General features: G+C 42.4%; 2 protein-coding genes across 3 annotated transcripts in view; one reads left to right on the top strand and one right to left on the bottom strand.

Moving 5' to 3' along the window:
- Positions 1-3,201: 3,201 nt before the first annotated feature.
- On the bottom strand, positions 3,202-8,193 carry rbm7 (RNA binding motif protein 7). 2 transcript variants are annotated; one of them, XM_064302306.1, is made up of 5 exons: positions 8,076-8,193; positions 5,806-5,968; positions 5,144-5,231; positions 4,683-4,785; positions 3,202-4,405 (listed from the first exon to the last, which is right to left on the bottom strand). In XM_064302306.1, exons 2-5 carry the CDS (start codon positions 5,957-5,959, stop codon positions 4,055-4,057), a joined length of 696 nt encoding a protein of 231 aa, XP_064158376.1. In that variant the 5' UTR covers positions 5,960-5,968; positions 8,076-8,193; the 3' UTR covers positions 3,202-4,054. The 2 variants fall into 2 exon arrangements, with proteins under 2 accessions (XP_064158376.1, XP_064158375.1); XM_064302305.1 differs by lacking the exon at positions 8,076-8,193 and adding an exon at positions 6,866-7,157.
- Positions 8,194-8,737: 544 nt separating this feature from the next.
- clmpb (CXADR like membrane protein b) overlaps positions 8,738-23,480 on the top strand; it is a 126,166-nt gene continuing 111,423 nt past the window's right edge. Inside the window, exon 1 of the mRNA XM_064301860.1 lies at positions 8,738-9,785. Within this exon, the coding sequence (XP_064157930.1) occupies positions 9,704-9,785 (82 nt within the window). The 5' untranslated portion in view covers positions 8,738-9,703. The remainder of the gene's footprint in view (positions 9,786-23,480) is intronic.

The raw sequence follows: 23,480 nt of genomic DNA on the forward strand, positions 1-23,480 counted from the left end.
GCTGTCTTAGCAGCATGTGTATGATGTGTGTGTGTGTGCGCGTGTGTGTGTGGAGAAGGGGGTGCTTGGGGCTTGTGAGGTTGAGGGGAGGGGGTTACCAGTGAACCCTGCAACCTGGGTGCAAGGATCCAGAGAACGGGAAGCTCATTCCTGGGGGGGTAACGGGTGTGGTGCTGGGGGGGGGGGGTTGACGCCACTCCAGGGGCCTGACTTCTATAAAAGTCCACAGAACGGTCTGCAAGGGTCCCGTAATCCGCAACCCCCCCCCCCACCCCCGCCAACCCCTACCCAACCCTGAGCCCACAGACGCCAGGCAGATCAATCAATTAAAACAGTTATGCCACTGTCCGCGCGTGTAATAACAGCCTTCCCAGTACGGCCCGCGCTGGGGACGGGAGGATACTCTTCATTAGCGGAGCTTCCAAGCACCGGGGCTGGAATCCGACACCCTCCAGATTACGCAGAGACAAAGGGCTTACTGTGTGGATGCGCGCGCCGCTCAAACGCACCTCCACTTTTTGCTTGGGGGAGATTTATTGGGGATGCGCCTGTTGACACTCTGCGAGAGCTGTGGTTAACAGGCCCTAAGCACTTTCGGAAGGGTACATTATAGCCTCACTGCTGCCCCGGCTTTGTAGTAAGCGCAAGGGGGCATGTCGCTGCCAGGTATAACAGCGGCACCCCTAAATGTGAAACTGGAGCTTCCTGTCTTATCAGCCATCCAAACCCTTTATTCCCACTGATCTGTGCCCGCTCTTTCCAAAATGAAAATATAAAGCCATTGGGTTTAGCTGACCAGCTTTTCGGGGCAAGCACACACTGTCCTGTTTGTACATCTTCATTTCCTTAGATGTGATTGGCTAATACAGACCTGGATTTCTCAGTTGTACAGTAAAGATGTGCTGTCCTTTGAGGGAGAAACCCCTGACCACGTCCACACAGCCCACACCTACATTACTGTCACATTACAGTTATTGTTTTGCATAATCAAAATCAACTCCTTATCAAGTAAAACTTCAAGTTATTGGTTTTATTGAGTCAGAAAATGTTTCCAGAGGACTTCCTCAGAATAAAGAAACTACATATTGTTGCTTTGTTTAACAGTTTCAAATGAATTTTACATAGAAAAATGCCCACATTGCTTCGTAACCATTGTACATGGTCACCTGTTGGTATATGGGTATCTTCCATTTTAACTAAGAGGGACAAATGGCGCCATCTGCCCACAGATTCAGGAAAAGCACCAAGAGGGGCTGAGATTGATGATCAAAAGTAGAATCCCCCCTTTTTTTATGGCTTTGCTGTATCTTATCAAACGATTCAGTCCACCATGCTGCCTGTGTTTTAAGAATCTCTTTAAATCTTGATTAAACAGTATACAACCTGAGGCTTCTTTAGAGCATTTACTTTGTTGTGAAATATTTCGCCATTTTAGGACTCACTTACCACTCCATAACAGTACTGCCCAAACATGTGCCTCAATGGGCTGAGTATTCGGGTTTTCATTCTAACCAATCACTATAGCTGCTGATTTTACTGATTAACACACCTTCAACCACAGAGTAGGGAGATAATTAGTGAAATCAGCAGGTAAAATGATTGGTTGGAATGAAAACCTGCTTAGTCCAGGCCCTCCATGGCACATGATTGGGGAGAACAGGTCTATAATTTAAAACAAATACAACCTCAATATAAAGCAGGGCTGCCTGATCCTGTTCCTGGAGATCTACCAGCCTGTAGGTTTTCATTTCAACCCTAATTTGGCACAGCCTATTCTACTAAATAGCAGCTCTACGAGATCTTTCTTGCTGTTGAAAGATGTGTGCTTTGTTAGGATTGGAGAGAAGCCTGACAGGAAGGCAGATCTCCAGGAACAAGGTTGGGCCGCCATGTTCTATAGGAATCATTCTCAATACTACAGAAAATGAGGCAGTAGTCTGAGAATTGATCAAATAAAAAATCCAGCAATGCGAATGTGGGATATTCATTCTTCATAACACACATTTAGAGGGTAAATATATGTTATGAAATGAGCAGAAAAATCGCTTTATCCTAGCTGCACTTCATTTCTCAGCTTTGTGGTTACACTGGTGTAAAACTCTGATACTGTGTTTAGTCTGCTGAAGTGTGGGGGCTCGGTGAGGTGATCGGCCCCAAAGTGCTACAGCAAATCCGGCCTGTGCCAGTGCAGGTGGGGGCCAGGCTCATGAACTGACACAACTGCTGAGGTTTCAGTTTGCAAGGTCATCCATTTATGTTCCATTTGCCTATTCCTGCCCAGACTTTGGGAGATTGCAATCACAGACCTGTGGTTTTGGCCTATGATGTTAGTTTGTCACACTGAAAATATTTTCCAGTACAACTAATTGTTTTCCAGGATCTTCAGGCAGTGTTCTCATTTTCCATGCATTACTGAAAAAAAAATTCCAGGTTTTCCAGGATGTTTGGGGACACTGTGATAAGGAGGTTTAAAAACCATGCCACCATCCTACCCCTGTGGAACTGTGTATAATCCTCTGCCTCCTTGTTACACTCCTCTACCTCCTCATTATGCTCCACCTCCTTGTTATATTGTTCCACCTCCTCATTATACTCCTCCTCCTCCTCATTATACTCCTCTAACTCCGTGTTATATTCTTCTCTACTTCCTCACTCATAATACTGCTCTACCACTTCGCTATTCTGCTCTACCTCCTGGTTACAGCGCTGTGCCTCCTTGCGGTGCAATGGCGAGCCCCTCTGGTGCTGCCGCCGGTCGTCTGCCTGCACCACCTGCGCAGGCTGCGCAGCCCTCCAGCGCAGTAACTGCCCAGTTTTTCTGGCGGATCATGCAGCACAGGCCGGCTGCAATAGCGCATACGGAGTAACTGCCACTGAAACAACAACCCACCCGTGACATTTAACAAGAAGCACAGCTACTTTTCACTGCTTAATCATTCCAGTGGCCTGTCTTCCTCTAATTCAGTGTAAGTACAGAACAAGATTACCCTACATTGTTACAGTCCACAGCGCATGACTGAATAAAGCCCAAAGATCTCCATAAATACCACACATTTGTTGCAGTCGCTGCTCACAGCAGACCCAGGGCTGCTCTGCTGCACAGCTGCTAAATGCGGTCACTGGTTACTTTGCCAAACCCACAGCCAATCAGAGAACGCCACACGCTTTCAAAAGCTCTGAAACAACACTCAGACACCAAGACGCAAGTAAGAAACTATTTACTCGAAATACCTGAGCAATTAAACAAGCAATTAAATTCTTTTACAGCTTCATAAACCATCAGGGTTTTTCCATTACTGTATAGAGGCAGGTGAATTTTCCTTGGCATGTAGACATTGATTTTTTTCCCCCCAACTCAAACCAAACCAAGGTGGAGGAAAAAAAAAAAAAAAACATTTAAACTGAAAATATTTCCTGTGCTAAAAAGACAAATTAGACTACTGGCCGTTTAGCATTATTGCTGATCCAAGATAACGTCCTCTCAGTGCTTCTGACAGTTGTGGGTAATTGCCCAGTTCAGATTAAATTTGTGAGTGGGTAAAAAAATAATTAAAAAAGGACCATAGGGCTAATTCTTTTAAAAAGTGAAAATAGGTCAACAAAATCCACATTCAACAACTCTTTTAAAACTTTTTTTCCAGTACATTTTTTTCTTAAGACTGGTACAACAGACCAACGCTTAAATTATCCCCCCAAAAATGACATTAGGTAAAAGGTAAAAGATAACAGGTAACATCCACCTCTTCTAAATATAATTTCTTGATAACCTATACGAAAGAAGAGATTTTGTTCATTGCAGGCGCTCTGGATTTCCTGAAAGCACTTGTGCAACAGTAAATAATCCATCTGCATTCTGATGTTCCTTATTCAGGATGCTGGTATACCAGAGAAGCACCAAGCTGTTGAACTTTTGACATAGTAGCATTTTCTGTAAAAAAACACCCATTGAAAATAAAAATACACAAATGTATAAAACTTTTTTAAAATTTTAAAATAAAAAACAATCGAGGCCTGACCTCTGACCCCTCAACCACCCCCCCCAATCCCGGCAGCTTCAGTATCGCCGCCACCGGCCGTCCCTGGACCCGTCCCGGGACCTGTCGGGGTAGTCTCTGCTGCGGCCGCCGCCGGTCCGGTCGTCGTGGTGATAGTATTGGTCGCCCCTCTGGCCGCGGCGGTGGCGGTCGGCCCCGGGCTCGCTGGAGCGCTGGTCCCTGCTCCGGTGGCTGCCCCCGCCGTCCTGCTGGTAGGGGTGGCGGTGGCCCCTCTGCGGGGTGCCGTCCTGCTGCCAGGAGCCGCGGTGCGCCGGGCTGCCCTCCCCCGCGCCCGCGCCTGCGCCGTAGCCCTGCTGGAACCCCGCGGCCAGGCTGTGGCTCAGCTGCTGCAGCTGCCACATGTTGTTCATCTGAAGAGCCAACGGGCACCGGCACTCTTACACAGGTTTCACAGCAGAGCCAATCACCCAGACTCATCCACTTTCTACAAGCCAACCATGAATACTGCCAGACACCTACTGAAGCAGACTAGGTTAAGCACCTTGCTACACCAACAACAAGCAAGAAAAGTGTATTTTTTAAATTTTTTTATTTACCTTTACATTTTAATGCTATTCACTCACTCACACACACTTCCTCTCTCTCTCTCCCACACACACATACACACGTACACACACACACACTTACCAGGACCTGTCTCTGTAGGTTTTCTGGGGACATATAGGCCTTCTGATTCAGTTGGGGTGGCGAGTAGGAAGGAGAAGCCATCTGGTCGACTGGCCTGTCAAATCTAAAACAGGAAAAGAGAGTTGAAACCAAAAACTGGGAGAACATTTTTAATAGGGGATAAAAATAAAGAAAAACTACATATTTATTCTGATGCTCTGTAAGTTTTCCTAGATAAAGACCACAGGTGGGGTAATTACATGCATATTTTATGCAAACTAAATGAATAATTTACTTTTTAAAAATGTTACATAAATAAAACATCCAATTTAGGAATAACAAAGGCCTCCTGGATGCCAGAAATAGTGTACAACAATACAGGTCTTCAGATGAATGCACGACTCAAACCTCCCAAGGCAAAGTGCAGAGTGTGGCAGATGAACCACGCACAGCTGTGGGACACACGTTCTGCAGTCCAGTACCTGCCGCCGCGCAGCGCGGGGGAGTTCATAGGGCTGGAGTTCTGCGAGTTTCCTGGACCATTTCCATCCGCGCTGGAGTGGCTGCTCCCTACGATGGGAAAACAGACCTCAGTAAAAGGCCCTCTATGCACAGGCACCGTGTTCTCACTACAGACAAGGACAAGGTTTGAAAACCATACATAAGAGCTGTGTAACATGGGCCAGGCCAGCGGGAAATCAGGTGACTCACCAAGAATTACATACTCCGCACCACAAAGCAAAAATGGACAGCCATTTCACAGTGGCTACAGATACTGAACTCAAACTCCCAAGACCCCCTACGGCTCTGCACAAGTTCCAAAGGCATTCCGATTGCAAGCTGTTCTAATGCCTGAACTGCATGAGTCCCTTTATCTATGTTAGCCATCGCTTCTTTTTGCTCTGCAGTCCTTCAGCAGAGATGTGCAGTCACCATGCTGAAAGACCAAAGACCGCACGCGCAGCCAGATGACCGCACACACAGCTGGCACAAGCACACAGCGGGATAGGCACAACGAGGCAGGGGACTGCACACACATACTTGCGTGTGGCCAGAAAGTGATATGGAGTAACAGCGGATCAAGCATCAGAGCTCGCATTAAAGGTACAGCCATTACTATTATTTGTACACTTTACTTCCTCACCTGATCTAAACTGTATCTTCAGCGGCCTTCCATAAAGACTGGTTCCGTTGAACAACTTCATTGCGTACATAACTGACACTTCGTGCTTGAAGTTCACAAATCCAAAATGCTTTGGTTTCCCATCGTTGTCTTTCGGGATTCTTACTTTAATCATAGGCCCAGCCTATAAAAACAACAGTATGAACAGTAAATAACATTCAGTAGCACTATTCCAAGCAGTTTACAGATTCAGTGTCGCCTTTTAGTGGAAATGACTCTTACCAACATATCTGGACTTACCAAGGTCTGCTTTCCTCCTCTGTTATTGCATAAAACGGATTTTATATACACCACATGAACAAAATATTAATGCCAAGCCATGAAAAGAACTACATTAGCACATGCATTGCTAAAATGATGCAATTGAATATGCAATGCAATCAAACCAGACTTGTAAATCAGTTAAACTTAAAACTGACGAAGCGCTTTTGAATGATTCTAATGGCAAAGTGTTTTCAGGCAAAATATTTAAGCATAACAGATCTTATTTTTTATTGGAGAGTTAACCTACCTGGCATACATTTTAACAAAATTGGAGTGTTGATGAAAAACAGAGTAAACATTACATATTCGACACTTGGCTAAAATTGAGGGTACAAAAGACAGATCGGCTGTCCATTAGGTACTGTTAAGTTAATTGAACTCAAACAAATATTGAATAGGTGCCATCCGAAAGAAAATGAAAACGCTGGCTACCTGCGTAGAAAGCAAGTAAACCGAACGAATGAACGATGTACCACGCTCAAATTCTACGCTTGGCTAGTCAGGTTGACATTCCAGCGCTGTAGTAACTTAAATTAGCAAGCGTAGGTTTTTAATTTACGTTAACTTTCGGCGCGTTATGAAAATAACATGGGTTAGCTAGCGCTTATATCTCTTAAAATAAATGCTAATTACGTAGCTTGCCATGTAGCCGTCTAGCTATGGTGAATGGTATGCAGGTTTGCAACATTCCTCAAACTGAAAACCTGCCGTTTGCCTACCTTAAGATACCTAGTTGGCAAGCAAACTCCAAACTTACCTGTAAAAATAGCTCGAACAAAAGCTCTTCTGTCACTCTTGGATCTAGATTTCCAACAAAGAGTGACCGGTCTGCTTCGTCGGCTATCCCCATTTTCGTGTGAACAAGGGTAATTATGAAGCGACCGCACTAGCGCCTTTGACACAACGGAGCTAACCTTAGCTAAACCAGGGAGAAAACAATCCAGTACCGACTTAAAGGCCTTTTCCGTTTCAATACGATCTCGCAAAGCTCCTACCGACACGACTTTCGTCTTGTGTCCACTTAACTCTCAATAACATTCTACGGTAATATCACCTATCGTGCTTTAGACTGAAATAGAAGCGACTTACTGCCACCTAGCGTTTCGGAGGGGCGTGGTTTAAATTTCAGACCTGTTTCGTATAAAAACAGGTAGCTCAATCTTGAAAACATCCCCACATTAAGAAACGCGCGTTATAATTGCGAAAATATGTACGTGAATGACTCAAGACTACAATTCTGTATACATTAATTTTTTTAACTACTATCCACCCTACCTCATCTAAAAATGACTTAAAAGCATGCCTTTCCAGTCATCCCCTTTTATCCCTATTAAGACTGCTCAACTGATTCCCGTACAGAATGAAAATACTTGTGGTATTTAAGCAAAGTAAACTGTTTGTGTGTGTGCGCGTGTGCATGCAAGAAAATAAAAATATTTTATCCAGAGTGAAAATGCAATAACCCTTAATTTGTGACTATTCTATATAGTTCAATAAATCATATTACATTACATTACAGGCATTTGGCAGACGCTCTTATCCAGAGCGACGTACAACAAAGTGTATAACCATAACCAGGAACAAGTATGATTGAACAACGATTAAAAGAGAAATGTATTGAATGAAAATTCATGAGGAAAAAAAAACATTTTATTGGAAAAACCGTAAAATACGTAAAACTAGCATCTTGCATCCAAAAAGGGGGAAAATGCAACAATTTGACATTTGTGTTCTGCTTCAGATGGATGCGAATCAACTTTATTAAAGACAAATATGCATGGAATGAAGAATTGGTATGGGTACTGCAAAGAATTGCGCTAATAGTAGACGTTTCGTTCTGATGAAACGCTTGTTTTATACTTAATATATATATATATATATATATATATATACACACACACACACACACACACACACACACAATACACACACTATTGCAAGAAAAAGTTTGAACCCTTTGGAATTACCTGGATTTCTGTATTAATTGCATTAAATGTGGTCTGCTCTTCATTGTAAGTCACATGAATAGATAGACAAAGACATTCTGCTTAAACTAATAACACACACTACATTGTACTTCTCATGTCTTTATTGAACACACAATAACCGAACTTTGCGTGCCAAACCAACACCTCAAATCTCATCTCATTGATTGGAACACCTGACTCCAATTAGCTTTTGGAGAAGTCATTAGCATATAGGTTCACATACTTTTTCCAACTTTGACTGTGAATGATTAAATGATGCAATCAATATTGACAAGAAGAAATACAATTATTTGTTTGTTATTAGATTAAGCAGATTGTGTTTGTCCATTATTGTGAGTTAGATGAAGATCAGACCACATTTAATGAGTAATTAATGCAAGTAGAGTTCCAAGTAATTCCAAGGGGTTCACACCCTTTTTTGCAGCTATATCTATTATATACGTACACACGTACGTGTGTGTGTTTATGTATGTATAGAGAGAGAAGAGACAGAGGAAATCGAGACAGAGGGTTTCCAAGGAATTAGGCGTTTGAGCTATTATCACAGGTGTAAAGTGCTCTCCTCCTAAATACTTGCCTAATTTGTTCTGGGATTGGTACTTTCTGGAGTACTATTGAATGACAATAATTCATATACACGCAATTTCGAATAAGATATAGCCTTTTTACTCCACTACTCAAAATGAGACAGTTACTTTTTCAAAAACTGCACTTGGATAATTAGGCTGTTCTACATATCAGGTCCAGTCTGTTCGTGTAATGATTTAAGAATTAAGTGAGCTAATCTCAGATCTGCAAAAATAACTGCCACATCATTGGCTAAATCTGCTCAACCTAATTTCACAGTAGCAAGTTGGTTAAATAAAATAAGAAAATAACAGTAGGTTACAGTTATATTAATAAAATGTGGATGCAATTAACAGCGAAAACCGAAACTAGGATGGACTGCCACCCTGGGATTGAGAAAATATCTGCATTTAAGAATTCTTCCTCTAACTCGGGGACGCATGCAGAGGTGGGATTCACGTTTTATAACATTACTAATTTGATGGAGAGTCATGCCAGCTAGCTTTGACCACTTTGACTTTCTCATGCCATTGTCGACACCCATGGAACAAAACAGTCTGATTTTTATTTTTAAATTTTTTTTTTAAAGCGAAGTAGCATTTTATTCACTGGCTGCACGTATGCTATTCGTTAAAAAATCTAAAAGGTAGGCTTATGTTACAAAGTAGCTATGTTACATCTACTGTAGCCTACTGCTACCTTAAGCTTGTGCCATTTCATTCCTTTCCGCGACGAGTACTGGCCTCGTTTAAGTGTTTAACCACAGCATTTGTGCATTGTCTTATAAAGTTATAATTACAATGGTATTTTTTACCATTTATTTTGAACCATTATTTTGAAACATTGTGAACAGTAGTTATTTTAACACTTATTTCTTCAAGTGAACTTTCTTCGACGTGGAAAACCTCAACAACAGCCGCTTTTTCTTGGGCAATGGAAGGGCTGATATACTGTTACGTCACAACGCTTCAAAGTTGTCGAATAATTTATTGTGGGGTTGAGCCTGTTACGTCACCGTGGCGGTGAACGCACCCTATATAATGAGAGCCACCAAAACCGTTTTAGCAGAATGGACGGAGCGAGGCAGGCGGGCGGTAGTGTCTTCGGATAAAGACAAGACGGGTAAGTAGAGCCAACAACTGCACTTTTCAGATGACCAAAGCAAGGATTAATGTAAGTAGACTGCTTCGGAGAAGGTAAGGATGTAAGAACGTAATGAAACATGAAAACACACATTGACCTAATAGCTAACGGTTCATTATATTTCTGAAATGTGTTGGTATTTTCAAAAAAAGGCCAGTTTGAGCGCCAGCATCACTATTGGACAATCGTGATCGTTTGAGACATACCATACCACATTTGACTTGTTTTTAATGGTATTATGTCATGTTCAGCTAACCTGCTAGATCAGCTAGTCATTTTATTTAACAAGTAATAAGCTGAACAACTTAACTTTTACTTTTTTTAAAAAAATTTTTAATTCACTACCACAATATGGAGACCATTTGGAAGGTGATTGACTGCTGCCTAATTAGCTTTGTAGCAGCACAAAAACACACCACAGGAGTTTTGGCATGTAAGGAGGAAACTAAATGTTACTGGATACAGTTATAGTGCAGGATTCATTTGCAAACTCTACCTCAAAGCACATGGGGTTCAAGACATTCTGCTTGCCTCGTAACCAGTAGGGTAATGTCGTATCACCTTTTGCAAAACATTTATGATAACTGCAATGAAATAAACCATTTTAAAAAGTAGCAAGTCCTCTGAAATCTAGGGCACCACAGAATCTGGAGTTGGCATCTTAATTTGAATGGTTGTTCAGTTTTTCACTACCTCTGTATGGCTAAATCTGCTGAAACCCTTGTGCTTTGAGGTAGTGTTCGCAGCCCTTGCACCCTATGACTATGACTGCCTCCATAGTAACATTTAGGTTGTGCTCCCAGTGGTGCAGGACTGTGGGTAATCTTTGGGGCAGCTCGACACTCATGGCTCTGTTACAGGACAGTTCACGGAAAAGTGTGGACATTGAACCGCAGCAAGGTTTCAAGCAGGGCAGGTTCTATTGAATATATTCGTTAGATGGAGGCTGTAAATATTCCTATTCCCTCACTAAAATCGAATGTGCAATTCTATGCAACTACATTCATACATAAACCCCACAACCAATTCGGGAGTGTAGACATCTTCAAAACATGTGGTCTCACATTGCTCACTACAGCTAAGCTCACACAGAGCGGAGCTGGAGAGAGACCTGCCATATGCTGTTTTTACATGGTCCACGGGCACCCGATCAACCAGCGGGGGGTTGCTAGATAGCGATGAAACGCAGATCACTAACTGGCTAAACCCTCCCATACTGTGGGCGATGCAATATGGAGCATGTTGCCCTATGGAGCTACCAAGCATAGTTGGCATTAGCACAGTCCAGATTCGATCTGAGACCATGGTGCTCATCCATACCGCGTGGTGCCTTAACCAAATGAGCCACCAGCTTTCTTTATAATGAATAAAATAAAATACATTTTAAAAAAGGGAAAAATGGAAGGGTGCAAAAATTTCATGGGTCTCAAATGAGTGTTAAAATTTTTTTGGTTTGTGGTTTGAACAGAGGATGTTGTGGAAGGGTGTTCAAAAATAATGAATTTAATGATCCCAGCCATAAAATCAGTATTTTTATCTGCAATATAGAAATGTTTTGCCATGACATCTTCCCAAAGGGCAAACTACCGCCATGCAATGTAGTGACTTTTCTACCATAGGCAGATCGCCTATGTCCGTCCTGTGTAGCTGTGCTGTTTGGGCTTGTTTAGCAAGATGTAACTGGAAAGAGGTGCAGGCCATGATTAGATCTGTATTAGACTATGGGGGTTTAGTATTTGGGGCTGGCGCATCATCCTCACTCAAGGTTCGATGTGGTTCAAGCTTCAGCCCAGAGATTGTGCTGCAAGGCTTTTGTTTCGTCCTTTTTGCATTGTGGCCTGGTTCGGTAACTTGAATTTGGCCAGTAAGTCTTGGCCAGTTTGTTGAAGCAGCTAGTAAAGTCACTGGGGTGAACCAGGTCCAGCTTTCTGATCTTTATGGCAGGCAGGTCTCAAGGAAGGCCTATGCCATACTGACCTGTCTTGAACATTGCACAGGGAGTTCTGTCTTTTAGGACTAAAAACTCTTTCATTGATATAGCGGTTAGCATGCTGAATTTGCCCTTGTGCTCTTGGTAATACACTTTGATCCTTAAAATACTGTGCAAAATTAGATTCTTATGTGTCAGTTTGCTGTTACTGTGTGCAATTGTCCTTGTGATCTGTTCAGTATGTGGTTTTAGCCGATGTGTTTTGATTTGGAATGGGTAAGAGTATTGGTATTGATCCATTATATGAAAAAAGGAAAAACAGCACATGCACAGCAGGTTATCACGAGCTGCTGGTCTATAAAAAGGAAAAAACAGCATGTGCAGAGCCTTTTATTACGAGGTGCTGGTCCAGTAAGATACAAACAATGTGAACTGCACACTCAAAGAAGAAAAAGGAGACTGACATTAAACACCTGTATTGTTAAATATGCAAGTCAGGATGCAAACAACATTTTGCTCTCTGCCAAGTATGAGGCCTAGACCAAAGGTTTTTAGATCTGACATCCAATCCCCATAATGTCACTGTGAGCAAAAAAGAGTAGGTGACTGCTGTGGTGCAGCTGCTGGTGCTCAAAGGGGCTGCCCGCTTCGTTAAGTAATAGACTGTGCCAAAATGAAATGACACCATCTTGCACTATGTTCACCTGAGTTAGATGATTTTCCTTAACATTTTGCAGGTGAAAAAACTGATTTGTTTTGTCTAATTAAGATAAGTTGGAATTGTTATCAAATGATTTGAATACTATTCAGTATTCAGCAGTACTTGTCTTTTGTCTTTTGAGATGAAACGCGTTTAATAGTTATGACTGGTTAAAATTACACACGTTTTTCACCTTGCTCTTTAGCAGCACCATTTTGGGGGTTGTAAAGCTAACTGTTGCAGGCAGTTATTTTTAAAAGATGCACAAATTTTTCTACCGATTTTTTTATTTTTATTTATTTTTTTTAAGATTACTAAATTAATATTTTTGAAAGAATTGACAATGGTCCCCTGAAGGGGTGGTGGTGGTGGGCAAATGTAAAAAAATTTTTTATTGATCTTCATTCAAATTTACAAATTTTCTAAATAGGGAGGAAGTGTGGCAGTTTGTGTCAAAGAATACTTTTTTTTTTTTTTTTCCCCCAGTGATGGGAGTGGTGGCCTGCAAATAAGACTAAATTAAATTGTTAATTATGGATTATATTTATTAATTACGTTTTACTAATTGCTAAATTAATTTAAATGTAATAGTGGTCCCCCATAAAGGGGGGGTGGTGGCGGGAAAATAAAATAAATACATTTTATTCATGATATTTGTAATTTAATAAGTGGTCCTCCAAAGAAGGGATTGATGGTGACCAAAATGCTGACCAAACATTTTTTTAACTTGTGGAGTCCCAGTAGCCCAGCAGGCCCTGTGACTAGAGAAGCCCTGTAGAACCTGGAACTCCTGGCCAGGGTTGAGTAGCCATATAGAATCTGAAAATGTGCTACTCCTGGCCAGGGTTGAGTAGCCCTGTAGAACCTGGAACTCTGCACTCCTGGCCAGGGTTGCATAGCCCTATTGGCACTGGGCTTCAGGGGTAGTCCTGCAGATCTACCTCTCAATTAATAACTGCTCGTATGTATTCTTGGCTAAATTGGTGGGAGCAGTTCTGTTGTTTGTCGTGTTATTCTGTTCTATCATGTCTCTTGGTGCAAACAGACAGTTGTGTAATAAAACAGCTGTGCTTGAGACTTGTACACCTTCCCATCACATAATTCACAATGAAGTAGACTCGGGTGAAGGGGGGGGGGGGGTGTAAAATTGATTGTTAGATTCTTCTGAGTGTTTTAGACGCTGTGATCCTGAGGGGCCAAGTTTGTTCTTCAGGAGTCTCACAAGGGCTCTTAACGCAGTTTAGACTGAAGTCTTTCACACCGAGCTGAAATATCCACAGGTCTCATTGGAATCGACAAATAAAATCCATCACACAGTGTTTCTTAAGCACACACATAACCACATCTGCCTGGTGTTCCGTTTGTTTGGGTGTCTGTGGTGACATCATTTGTTGAGGAAATGCATTCCCCAGTAAATTGTAGTAATCACATTCCATATTTCTCCGTGTGGTAGTATATTTTTATCGGTTGACGATACGTGACCGTACTGCAGATCATAGTAAACTGATGGAAATACGGAGCCGTGAGCAGAGAGGGGTTTCCCGACGACTGCATTGCGAAAATGTAGCATAAATGCACACCTCAGGGAGGGCATTTCATTACCACACTAAACTTCCATTTGACTCAGATTTGCTTTTAAAAAATATTTTCAAAAATTTTTCCTCCTTTTTGCCACTGCAAAATTTGTCTTCGATGTTCAAGCTTGTGTTATTGAGCTGCAGTTTTAACCAAATAAGATTTCTGTCTTTAAGGCAGAAAAGGAACAGAGTTGTGGAAAATCTGTGGAGTGGCAGTTGTGTGTTTTTAATAATGGTGCTCAACTGAAGAACGGTGTGAAAATGAGCTCTTACTAATTATCTTAATCATCAGTCCTATGCGCCAATGTAGTTGGGTTGTCTTATATTAGTAAAGGTAAGTATTGTCCAGATCTTGCATGTTTAGAGCTGATAATTAAAATGCTTCAACGGGATGACTCCTGGCCCTGTTAACTGAGCTTCCCAATGCCGGCCACCAGATGGCACTGTTGATCCTTGCAGGTTCTTTGTGTTTTGGGAAGGCACACATTGCTTTTTCTGGCAGCTGTGCGAGCCGTATCCTTGTGCATACCAAATTCTGGTCCTCTGTTCTCTTTGTTCTTTTCTCTCACATGGTTCCTGGTGAACACCTGGCATCCTAAACTCCACCCACATGAATTTACTTAATAATTCTTAAAAAAATAATTCTCCCTTCCCCAAGAGTACTTCCCCAATGAAGTGTGTTCCATTTTGAAAAATATTAAAGAAAAGCTGTGTAGATGGTGGCAGTGCTACCAAACTTATCAAGATGGAGTGGAAATCTGTATTTCTACAAGCTGATGGGTGGCACATGAAGCTGAGCCTCTCTTATTCTCAGTGTGGTGGTAGGTCCCACAGTCAGGAATGTAATCTGCTCCAGGGAGCTCTGTGCCTGGGATTCCCCATGGATCACTTCGTAATCCAGGTTTTCATGTTATTCTTCCAGATACTCCAGAAAAGCTGCTGGTTTGCAATGAAGAAGGCACTTTCTCGTTAATATTCCTGTCAGCCATTTTCAAAACACATGGAAGGTTTAAAATAGCTGTTTATCCTGCTTAATTCAAAGGTTTCTTATCACAGGGAAAAAAACCCATCCTGTATTGACCTTGCCAGTGGAGTAGCTCAGTCAGAACTGATGGACTGCTGATGGATTTCGATGATAGCCAAATGTAAATTGATTTCCTTTTCTAATGTGCTCTTTGTTTTATTGGTAACATCTGAAAAGCTTCTTTAACATCGTCATCACCCTTTGTTCATAATTATTGTGCATCAACCTACGACAGTATGACAATACCAGACTAGATGTATAGGTTCTGTATGGATAGATGATGCAAGATCACCCCCTTCCAATATGTTACCCTCCTAAAAGACAGTAGAAGACTATACTACTCGCTAGTATTATCCTTGCAAAGGGTGGGTGCACAAAGTGCTAAGAGGTGGCAGTCATTTTTATTTGAATATATTTTTTTGTAAAGTAAAATTATTACTGATATTATTGTAAAAAATAATCTGAGCAGTTTTATTGGGATGAAAAAATAGTTTCCCATATTTTCGAGAATTATATATACTCTAGCTTAACAACCGTGTTTTTTATGCATTTTTGCTCAATATCAAAGGGGCCAGTAATTTTGGAGGTCACCGTATATATATATACTGGTTTAGTGTCACAATGCAATGTGTGTACCCCAAGCTGCCTGCAGTATCTTTTATGTCAGGTTTTTAATCATTGCAGGGACACTTCCCTGTATTGAATGTAAGATTTAAGTGTTCGCCTGGCATTTCTGCTGGAGAAAACCAGGATGCCACATGTCACACTAGTGTGATTAATGCACCCTCTTGTGCCATTGAACCTGTTCCGTGTCTGCTAGCCTCCGGACTGTAAAACACTCTTGCGTGGTTCTGCTCTTGGCTGATGTCATTCTTCCTCGGTATTTGTCCTTCCTCTCAACCCCCATAAGAATATAAAACAAAAAACCCCACACACTGCACCCCCCTGATACGCAGACGGTTACTTTAATCATCTTGGTTTACCGTCTGGCTTGATCATTCACCCGGTTGTTCATTAATATTCATAATTCATGATGAATGAAGCGATTCGGGGTCATTAAATGCGCATGAACATTTGTGGAATAAAACTTTAATCGACTCATCTCTTCCCGGTGTGTGATGTCATCGTGTGGCTGGGTTTAATGGCCTCGTCTGTTTAAGTGCTGCTCTCTCCCTGATTAAGGCCTTTTACACTGCCACCTCTCATTGGCTGCTCTGGTGCAGGGAAATGACGATGATAATAATAATAACAATACTACTATTACTACCTAATAATAATAATAATAATAATGATAGCAATACTAATAATAATATTAATATTTTAGCTGATCAATTAATTTACTTAAATCTTTAGGCTAGAACTGATAAAAGGACAGCGATCAACAATTTTACAAACAAGAAATGTATCAAATAAAAAATGCGACAGCAGTATAATATTGTGACAGATTGATATGCATTATTCAGCAAATTGTTAATCCAGCTAAATAAAAGAGAAACTGGTTGTGAGAAATGGTGTAATAAGGTAAGGTGAGATTTATGTCTCTTATTTAAAGGTGAGATTTCAGCCTGCTCTCCAGGCATTGTATGCGGGTGAGCAGGTCAAATATTTATTGGGAATATTATAAAATAACCATGCTGAAGCATATCTACAATGCACTGGCAGTCTTTGTCTTTTTTTTAATGCCAAATTCATGCAACTTTGCCCATATTTCTTATTCCAAAATGTGGAATAAGAAATACTGTGTGGGGAGGCTTGGGTGTAACTGGTTTGGGATCAGATTGCAGTGGATTGTTTGTGGCTTGATAGCTAGCTAGCTAGTGCAATGTCCCAGATACAGCAAAGGAAAAGGACAAGCTGACCAGGCTCAAGATTTACCCTTGGAATTGCTTTTCCTCAGTGGCGTCAGCTGAAGTTTGCCAAGGGGATGAAAAGTTGGCTTGTTTTCTGTTGGACCTGTAAGTAACGTTACCTCTGTACGTTAGCTATCCAGTTCATGGTCCCCAGTAATCGATGGGAGAAATTTACTGGTATTTTTTAAATGAATTCATGTGTCAGTGACTTGATCGGGATGCCTACTCAGGGTGAGTGGGCAGGGTTGAAGACAAGAGGAGACTTCTTTGATTGTGAACAGGACCCACAGCAAAGCTTTAAAAAAATCCTGCATAGTATGCATTTTCAAGGTAAGATTTCATCCTCAGGTTAAAGGTAAGATTTCAGCCTTTTCAGTTTCAAGCTGAGATTTTTCATTGCGCAGAGGTGGTACAGTTTTTGGACTGTGGGTACATGCATGCGTGAGCATGCCATGTCAGTTGTTTACCTTGCCAGTTATACAGAGCCTGGTGGACGTTGCTCCAGCTTCTGTGCATCTGGACCAGAACAGGCAGGATGTTCTATAATGCAGGGCTGGAGAGGCAGGGACCTTTTTTTCATCTGTAGAGCTTTTACTATATGTGGGGTGGGGATGTGTGGATCCTGATTGTAGTAAAATGGTTTTCCCCCCCTCCCTCATGTGGGTCTGCAGGAGTGGGATGGGGCCCAGAGGGGAAGCTCTTGACTCCAAATCCCACTTCTGCTTTCCTTTTCCCCCTTTTCTCCATCTCTCTTTCCTCTGCCACCAAAGACCAGGAATCTGTGTGCATTTTCACTGCCGGAATAAATCTGAGAGCGAGGGTGCAAGAGCGTCAGGGTTAACTGCAGGAGCCAGAGACCGCTAGCCCAACTCTGTATGAAGCCTGTTGGGTTCATCTTGCCTCTCCGTTGCCCTTCTATTCAACCCCATCAATGTGGATGGGAAGGTGGGGATGGGTCGTTTTCTGATTGCCTGAATTTTTCCCGCCTTCGCTGGATGAGCCCACATTCACCGGGTACCAAGAGGCAGTGCTGAAGCAGCCGTACCACATTTGGGTAGCTGTGATCGTTGTATAACGCGGCATCCACGTCACTGCTACCTCAACTCTCCGCGTTCAGGCGAGCGCTCTCCCTCCTCCGAGCGGCTCTTGCTACACCTCGGTGGCGACTGGACAGGCTCAGCACTCACGGCGCGGACTCCGTTGGGGAAGGGGGAAGGGGGTGGGTGCCTGGCCCTGGAATCCGTTAGGGCGGACGGCTTTCATCTGAGGATGTGTTTAATTACGTAAATTAAGTTAAATAATTATGAACCAGGAAAGGAGCTGGCGGCATAATGCAATGAATCAGAAGACCCCCCCCACACACCACTCACTTCAGAGACTTGAGGCGTCAGCACATTTTACATGCTCAGCGAACCCCGGGCCCTGTCCTCTGTGACCGTCCACCGAGGAGGAGAAAGGACTCATTCCGTGCCAAACAGTGACGCACGCAACGCATTTTACAGCTGCGGAATCGCACAGAGGAGATGTCCACGGGATTAACTGATTAATAGATCTCCTATCTCTGCACCCATACCCCTAAGCCCTGCCTAGATTCCATTCTCTGTCTGTAGCTTATAAGGCTCAGGTGCCTCAGTAATAATGAGGACTCTTAACAGTCGGAAGTGTGTGGAGAGGGAACATGGTGAGAATGTTTTGTCTATTTATTTATTCTTTTATAACCGTGGCAATGTTCGCCATCCTCCCTTCCATAATCGGGTGATGGCCTGAGGCTCTTAACAGTCCCTGACGTAATTTTTCTGGCATTTTCGGATTTTGTTTTTACCAGTAAAGATGTATTTGCTTCAGTTTCTTTGGAAGACTCTGAAATTCTGTTCAGTTCTTTGTTTTGAGAGGCACTTTTATAGAGCTGTGAGCTATAGGCTGATTATTATTCAGCATCACTTTTCTGTGATTTCCATCCACTGCTCTATACAGACATCCAGAGAATTTTCCAGGTGTGAGGTGCTCCAGTGACATGATGTCATATGTGGTGAAAGAGAAGTTATTACATTACAGCAACTCCTGGTGGGGTAATATATATAATGGTGACCCATGTGCCCCCTCACACCCCTTTTGGGGAATATATCAAACCCCATTTTTGGCTAGTTCCCAAATGTGATTTACACTTAGCCTACTTTTTGTCGCTGTTTGCTGTCCTATATAGCTATGTTAATGAAAGCATAAAAGAGTGACATTTTATGCTAAAACATTTAAGATTTTTTTTCCCCCAAAGATTGTGATTGTTCAGATTCTCACCCATTCCCATTATTACCTTACAGACCCCATGTCTGTGTACTCAGATGATAAATTCACCAGTGAGGGAAACGTTTTGTGGCGAACTACCCTTTGTGGCTTAACGGTATGTGCTGCTGCCTGTGTTTGTCCCTGTACAGAGGTCCCCGTTCATCAGTACAAATTTGGCAGACCTCTTCTTGCACCTGCATTTGAGATTGTCATGGGAGAACATGGGTATCTTTAGCTTGTGCAGGGTAAACCAATCCGCACCTGGCTGACGGTCTAGGAAAAAGCTTAAACAGATCAAGGACAAGCCCCTTTTGGGGCCAGACCATGCAACACCAACTGGTGGAATCTTGCACTGACATGGATTGCACAATTGGCTTCATTAGTTGTTGCTATGAAACAAAAGCAAGCAGAAAACAAGGGAGTGGAGCTAACCTTTAAGTTTACAGCAACACCCTGCAGGAGCAAGGGGCCTTGTGAGTGATTCATTTATTATGTTATGTCTTGTGCAGTTTTCATCATCCTGATCCCATTTCTACAGTTTCACACTGTAGGTTTACAGTAGTGTGTTTGGTATTCATATTGATGCTGAAATGCAGATTTACATTTCTGAGCACGCATGGATGCATGGTCCTATACACATTGTACATTTAAATGCATTTGCATCCATTGATTCAATTACCAGTGAAGAGAGTTGCACTAAGCCAGGTAATTGCAAGAAGCTATTTGTGTAGCCCACCATTTATGGAGTACAGAAGAAGGTCATTGAAGCCCCAGTCCTGTTGCCAATGCTCAATGTGTAAATTAATTGCTGTCAGGAGCTTTATGGAATAATTGAATTGACTACCAGTCTAACGCTGGCGGAATATTACAGAACTAACCTTCAAATGCGCAGAGCGTTCCCTTGGGAAGCTTGGCTCCTTTGCCACAGTCGTACCTCTTAATCCCTTCCATCAGAAATGAGCAGCACTTCTTCAAACCCCCGTGTGAAGCGCCCCTGGGCTCCACATTATAACTGAGAAACACAGGGAGAGAAATTGCACACTCTGCTTAACACCTCTTTTTTTCCCCTCTTTGGAGGTTGGGTAACACCTTAATACCATGACAACCTAAAGCATAGTCTCATTAATGTCAGACCCAGCGTCGCAATTACAGTACATATCCTGCGCCTGACATCAGCGCTCGATTCATCACATTGATTAAAACCGTAGGGTTGAGTTTATTCCCTTTTTTAAAAATTACAGTCCAATTAGCAACGCGTACAGTGAGAATGATATTCCAGCCATGGGTGTAAACTCTTAAGAGCCAAAGGGGAGTCTAATTGCAAGACAAAGTGTAGAAGTGTTGAGTAAAATATCAGACGTTTCATATGGAACTGGCCTCATGGTATTTACACGCTGGATTATTTCTGCATGCATTCTCAGCACAGTGTTGCTGGAAACTGGGATTAGCCGTACTGGTGGGCCAGTCAGTCATAGCATGTCATTAAAAACACAACTGACTTGAGTTTCCATGCTTGCCATTTCAGGCTGGTATAAGCCTTGCACCTCATTTTATTTCAAATTAGTGAGTTGTAGAAGGGCTGCTTCACTTGTCATGAGCATGAAGGAAAATGATTAAAATACCTTGTCATGGCTCATCCTACTAATACACTGTTTCTCAATTTAATGATACACCCCACGGTCTGTTATTGAATCAGGGCAGTGCCAGGCCGGCCTGGATAATATAATAGTAAAGTGACATTACTGCAGTATTTCCCTAACAGGAGTTGCACCAATGACGGAGTATGTGGGTGGTAACCAACAGAACCACATCAAAGGCAATTGGTGGATAGTCCCTGGCTATTTGGTAATTCCAATAGTGATACCAGAAGTATAGCTCAAGTGTATCCACCAGTCACCATCAGATTTTTCTATTGGTTGCTAGCATACTCAAGATTGGTGATGCTCCTCTTTTTTTTTTTTTTTTTCCTCGATTAACGTAACATCAGGGCCATCTCGTCCATATTATCCCTGACAGGTTAATTGTAAAACTGCGTTGTAAGCTGCGGTTGTTGTTCACATCGGTACATATACTTTGTTGTCGTCGTCTGATAGCTTGCCAATCCTGTATGAATGTAATGGATAAAATACTATCACATGATTATGTACGTCAGTACATTTGTTTTGCGCGTGCACGCAAGTTCCTGGTGCATTAGTTCACTTAGTAGCCCGTATGTAGCTGTATTAGCTATGAAGGTAGCTAACAAAGCTCGGTAGCTTGCTAGCTAGCCAGCTGCTAACTTGCAAGTGATAAAGCCATGTTAAATTTGGTTCAATTTACTTCATATCAGTTCAGTTTATATCAGCGAAATATCATACTTATGTAATGTTTACGGTTTGAATGCACTATGAAAATTCGGTTGCACTTCTATAGCAGTACGGCAGTTATAATATTTTATACTAGCTAGGGATAGCTACATATGTAGCAAACGTGATTTTGGTTAGTTAGATAATATATTTGATTCATATTTGACTGTAGCTTTGCCTATAGAGAAAGGGAATAAGCTGGTTAAGTTTGTCCCTGTTACATCACAGTAGAGTGACTCCTGGGAAATGTAGTCCTGTAGTCAGCCTAGCGCACATTTAGTGTACTTTTATTTAAAATATACACCTGCAGCTAAGCTGGGAGTCCAAATAGCAGCAGATTTAGAGTTTAGTGAAAATGAACTTTAATACATAGTCATCCCTGAACATTTTAGCGTGCCAACAAACATATTTGGAATCTTGTAGAGATTGTATTTTTTATATGGGGTTGGTAGAAAAATTATGCACACAAGCAAGAATCTTTCAGGACAGAGCGTCTGGACGTATTAAATGCTTCACCAGGGCAACTGTAATGCGGGAGCACTTCAGCCAGCTTACCCTGCCCTGAGAGAAAGGCGAAAAAAGTCTCCCAAAAACAACTTGCGGTTTTGCGCCGCCAGTGAGTTCATGTGTGGCCCCAGGACAGCAGATTCCATCAATCTTTAAGCCATTTATTGATGGGCTGTCCACACTGATCTGCCTGAATGGCGTTGGCGCGCTGCAGAGTATTCATTTAATATTCGTGTTTGTGGCATTGTGGGATGCGAGAGCGGTAGAGTGACGCCTCTGGCACAGAGCACTCATTGGCCCTGCAGTCTGTGGGTTCTGCGGAGTGCTGCATTGGGGAAGGTATTGATGCCGGTGGGGTTTCTGCTTGATTCTGGAAGTTCAGCACACGAGCAGCAGAACTGCCATCGATGTCACCCTAGGTCATGCTGTAGAAGGATGGTCAGTTCTTGTTGCAGTGTTAAAAGTTAGATTCCAGCTTCAGTTGCAAAGACAGAGATGGAACAAACATGTGGATGCATCTTCATTTGATGGCTCTTACGCCTTTACATTTGTATGTAGTCCTCATGTTATGCTAAACACGTTCCGTAAACTCACATTTTAAAGCGCATAATCGCATGCTCCCAGTTGCTTTCTCTCTGCTTTCCTGAAACCGCGAGCAGAGCTGACAGGACAGATACTGGGACCGCCAGCGCGGCCGTCCACCAAGCCCCGCGAAGCGAGCAAACAAATTTACATATTTCCAGCCGGCTATCGGAAGTGACAGTGCGGTTTCCGCGTTTCTGAAAACGGGCCAGGGTCAGGTTGTGGTTTGGTGCTCCTCATTTAAAAACAGCCCCAGAGTAAATAAATTATACGCATCAGTCCAGGCGCAGAGTGCGCAGGAAATGCCGTTGAGTATAATTATATCGCCGCGTGTGGATGGGGAACGGAAGATGATTGTGGCCTTCCATAAATCATATCTGTGTATTGTGCGCTGGAACATGTTGATGGAGCCCCTCACGCAGGCCTCGTGCTGTGGAGCTCTTCAGGCTTGGAGGTGATGCAGTGCCATATTGTGCTGGAGAAAGTGGGGAGGGTTCACTGAACCCCAAGCCTCTGAACGTAAATATGTCGAAAAGAAAGCAAGACTGTAAAAAAATAAAGTGAATTGGCATTTTCAATATGCAAGTAATATTAAACATAAATTTCTGTATACAATACACATAGCTGTATTGCCTCTTTCATTCTGTAAATGTATGTATGTAAATATGAATACATTCATATATGCATAAGTGGGCTGACAGACACTCATTACCACAATTCTTGTTTGTCAGTGTGTTCCTTGTTTTGGACTGAACATATGCTGCTTTTTTTGTAAGTGAAGCAGACACTTGTCCATCACTCTGTGCTGTGCGCACTGTGTGACAGGCTCAGTCAATGTGGATGGCTGTGCAGAGCGGGAGACTGACAGCCTGACAG

Source organism: Anguilla rostrata, chromosome 12 (genome assembly GCF_018555375.3).
Source record: "Anguilla rostrata isolate EN2019 chromosome 12, ASM1855537v3, whole genome shotgun sequence".
Taxonomy (NCBI): Eukaryota; Metazoa; Chordata; class Actinopteri; order Anguilliformes; family Anguillidae; genus Anguilla; species Anguilla rostrata.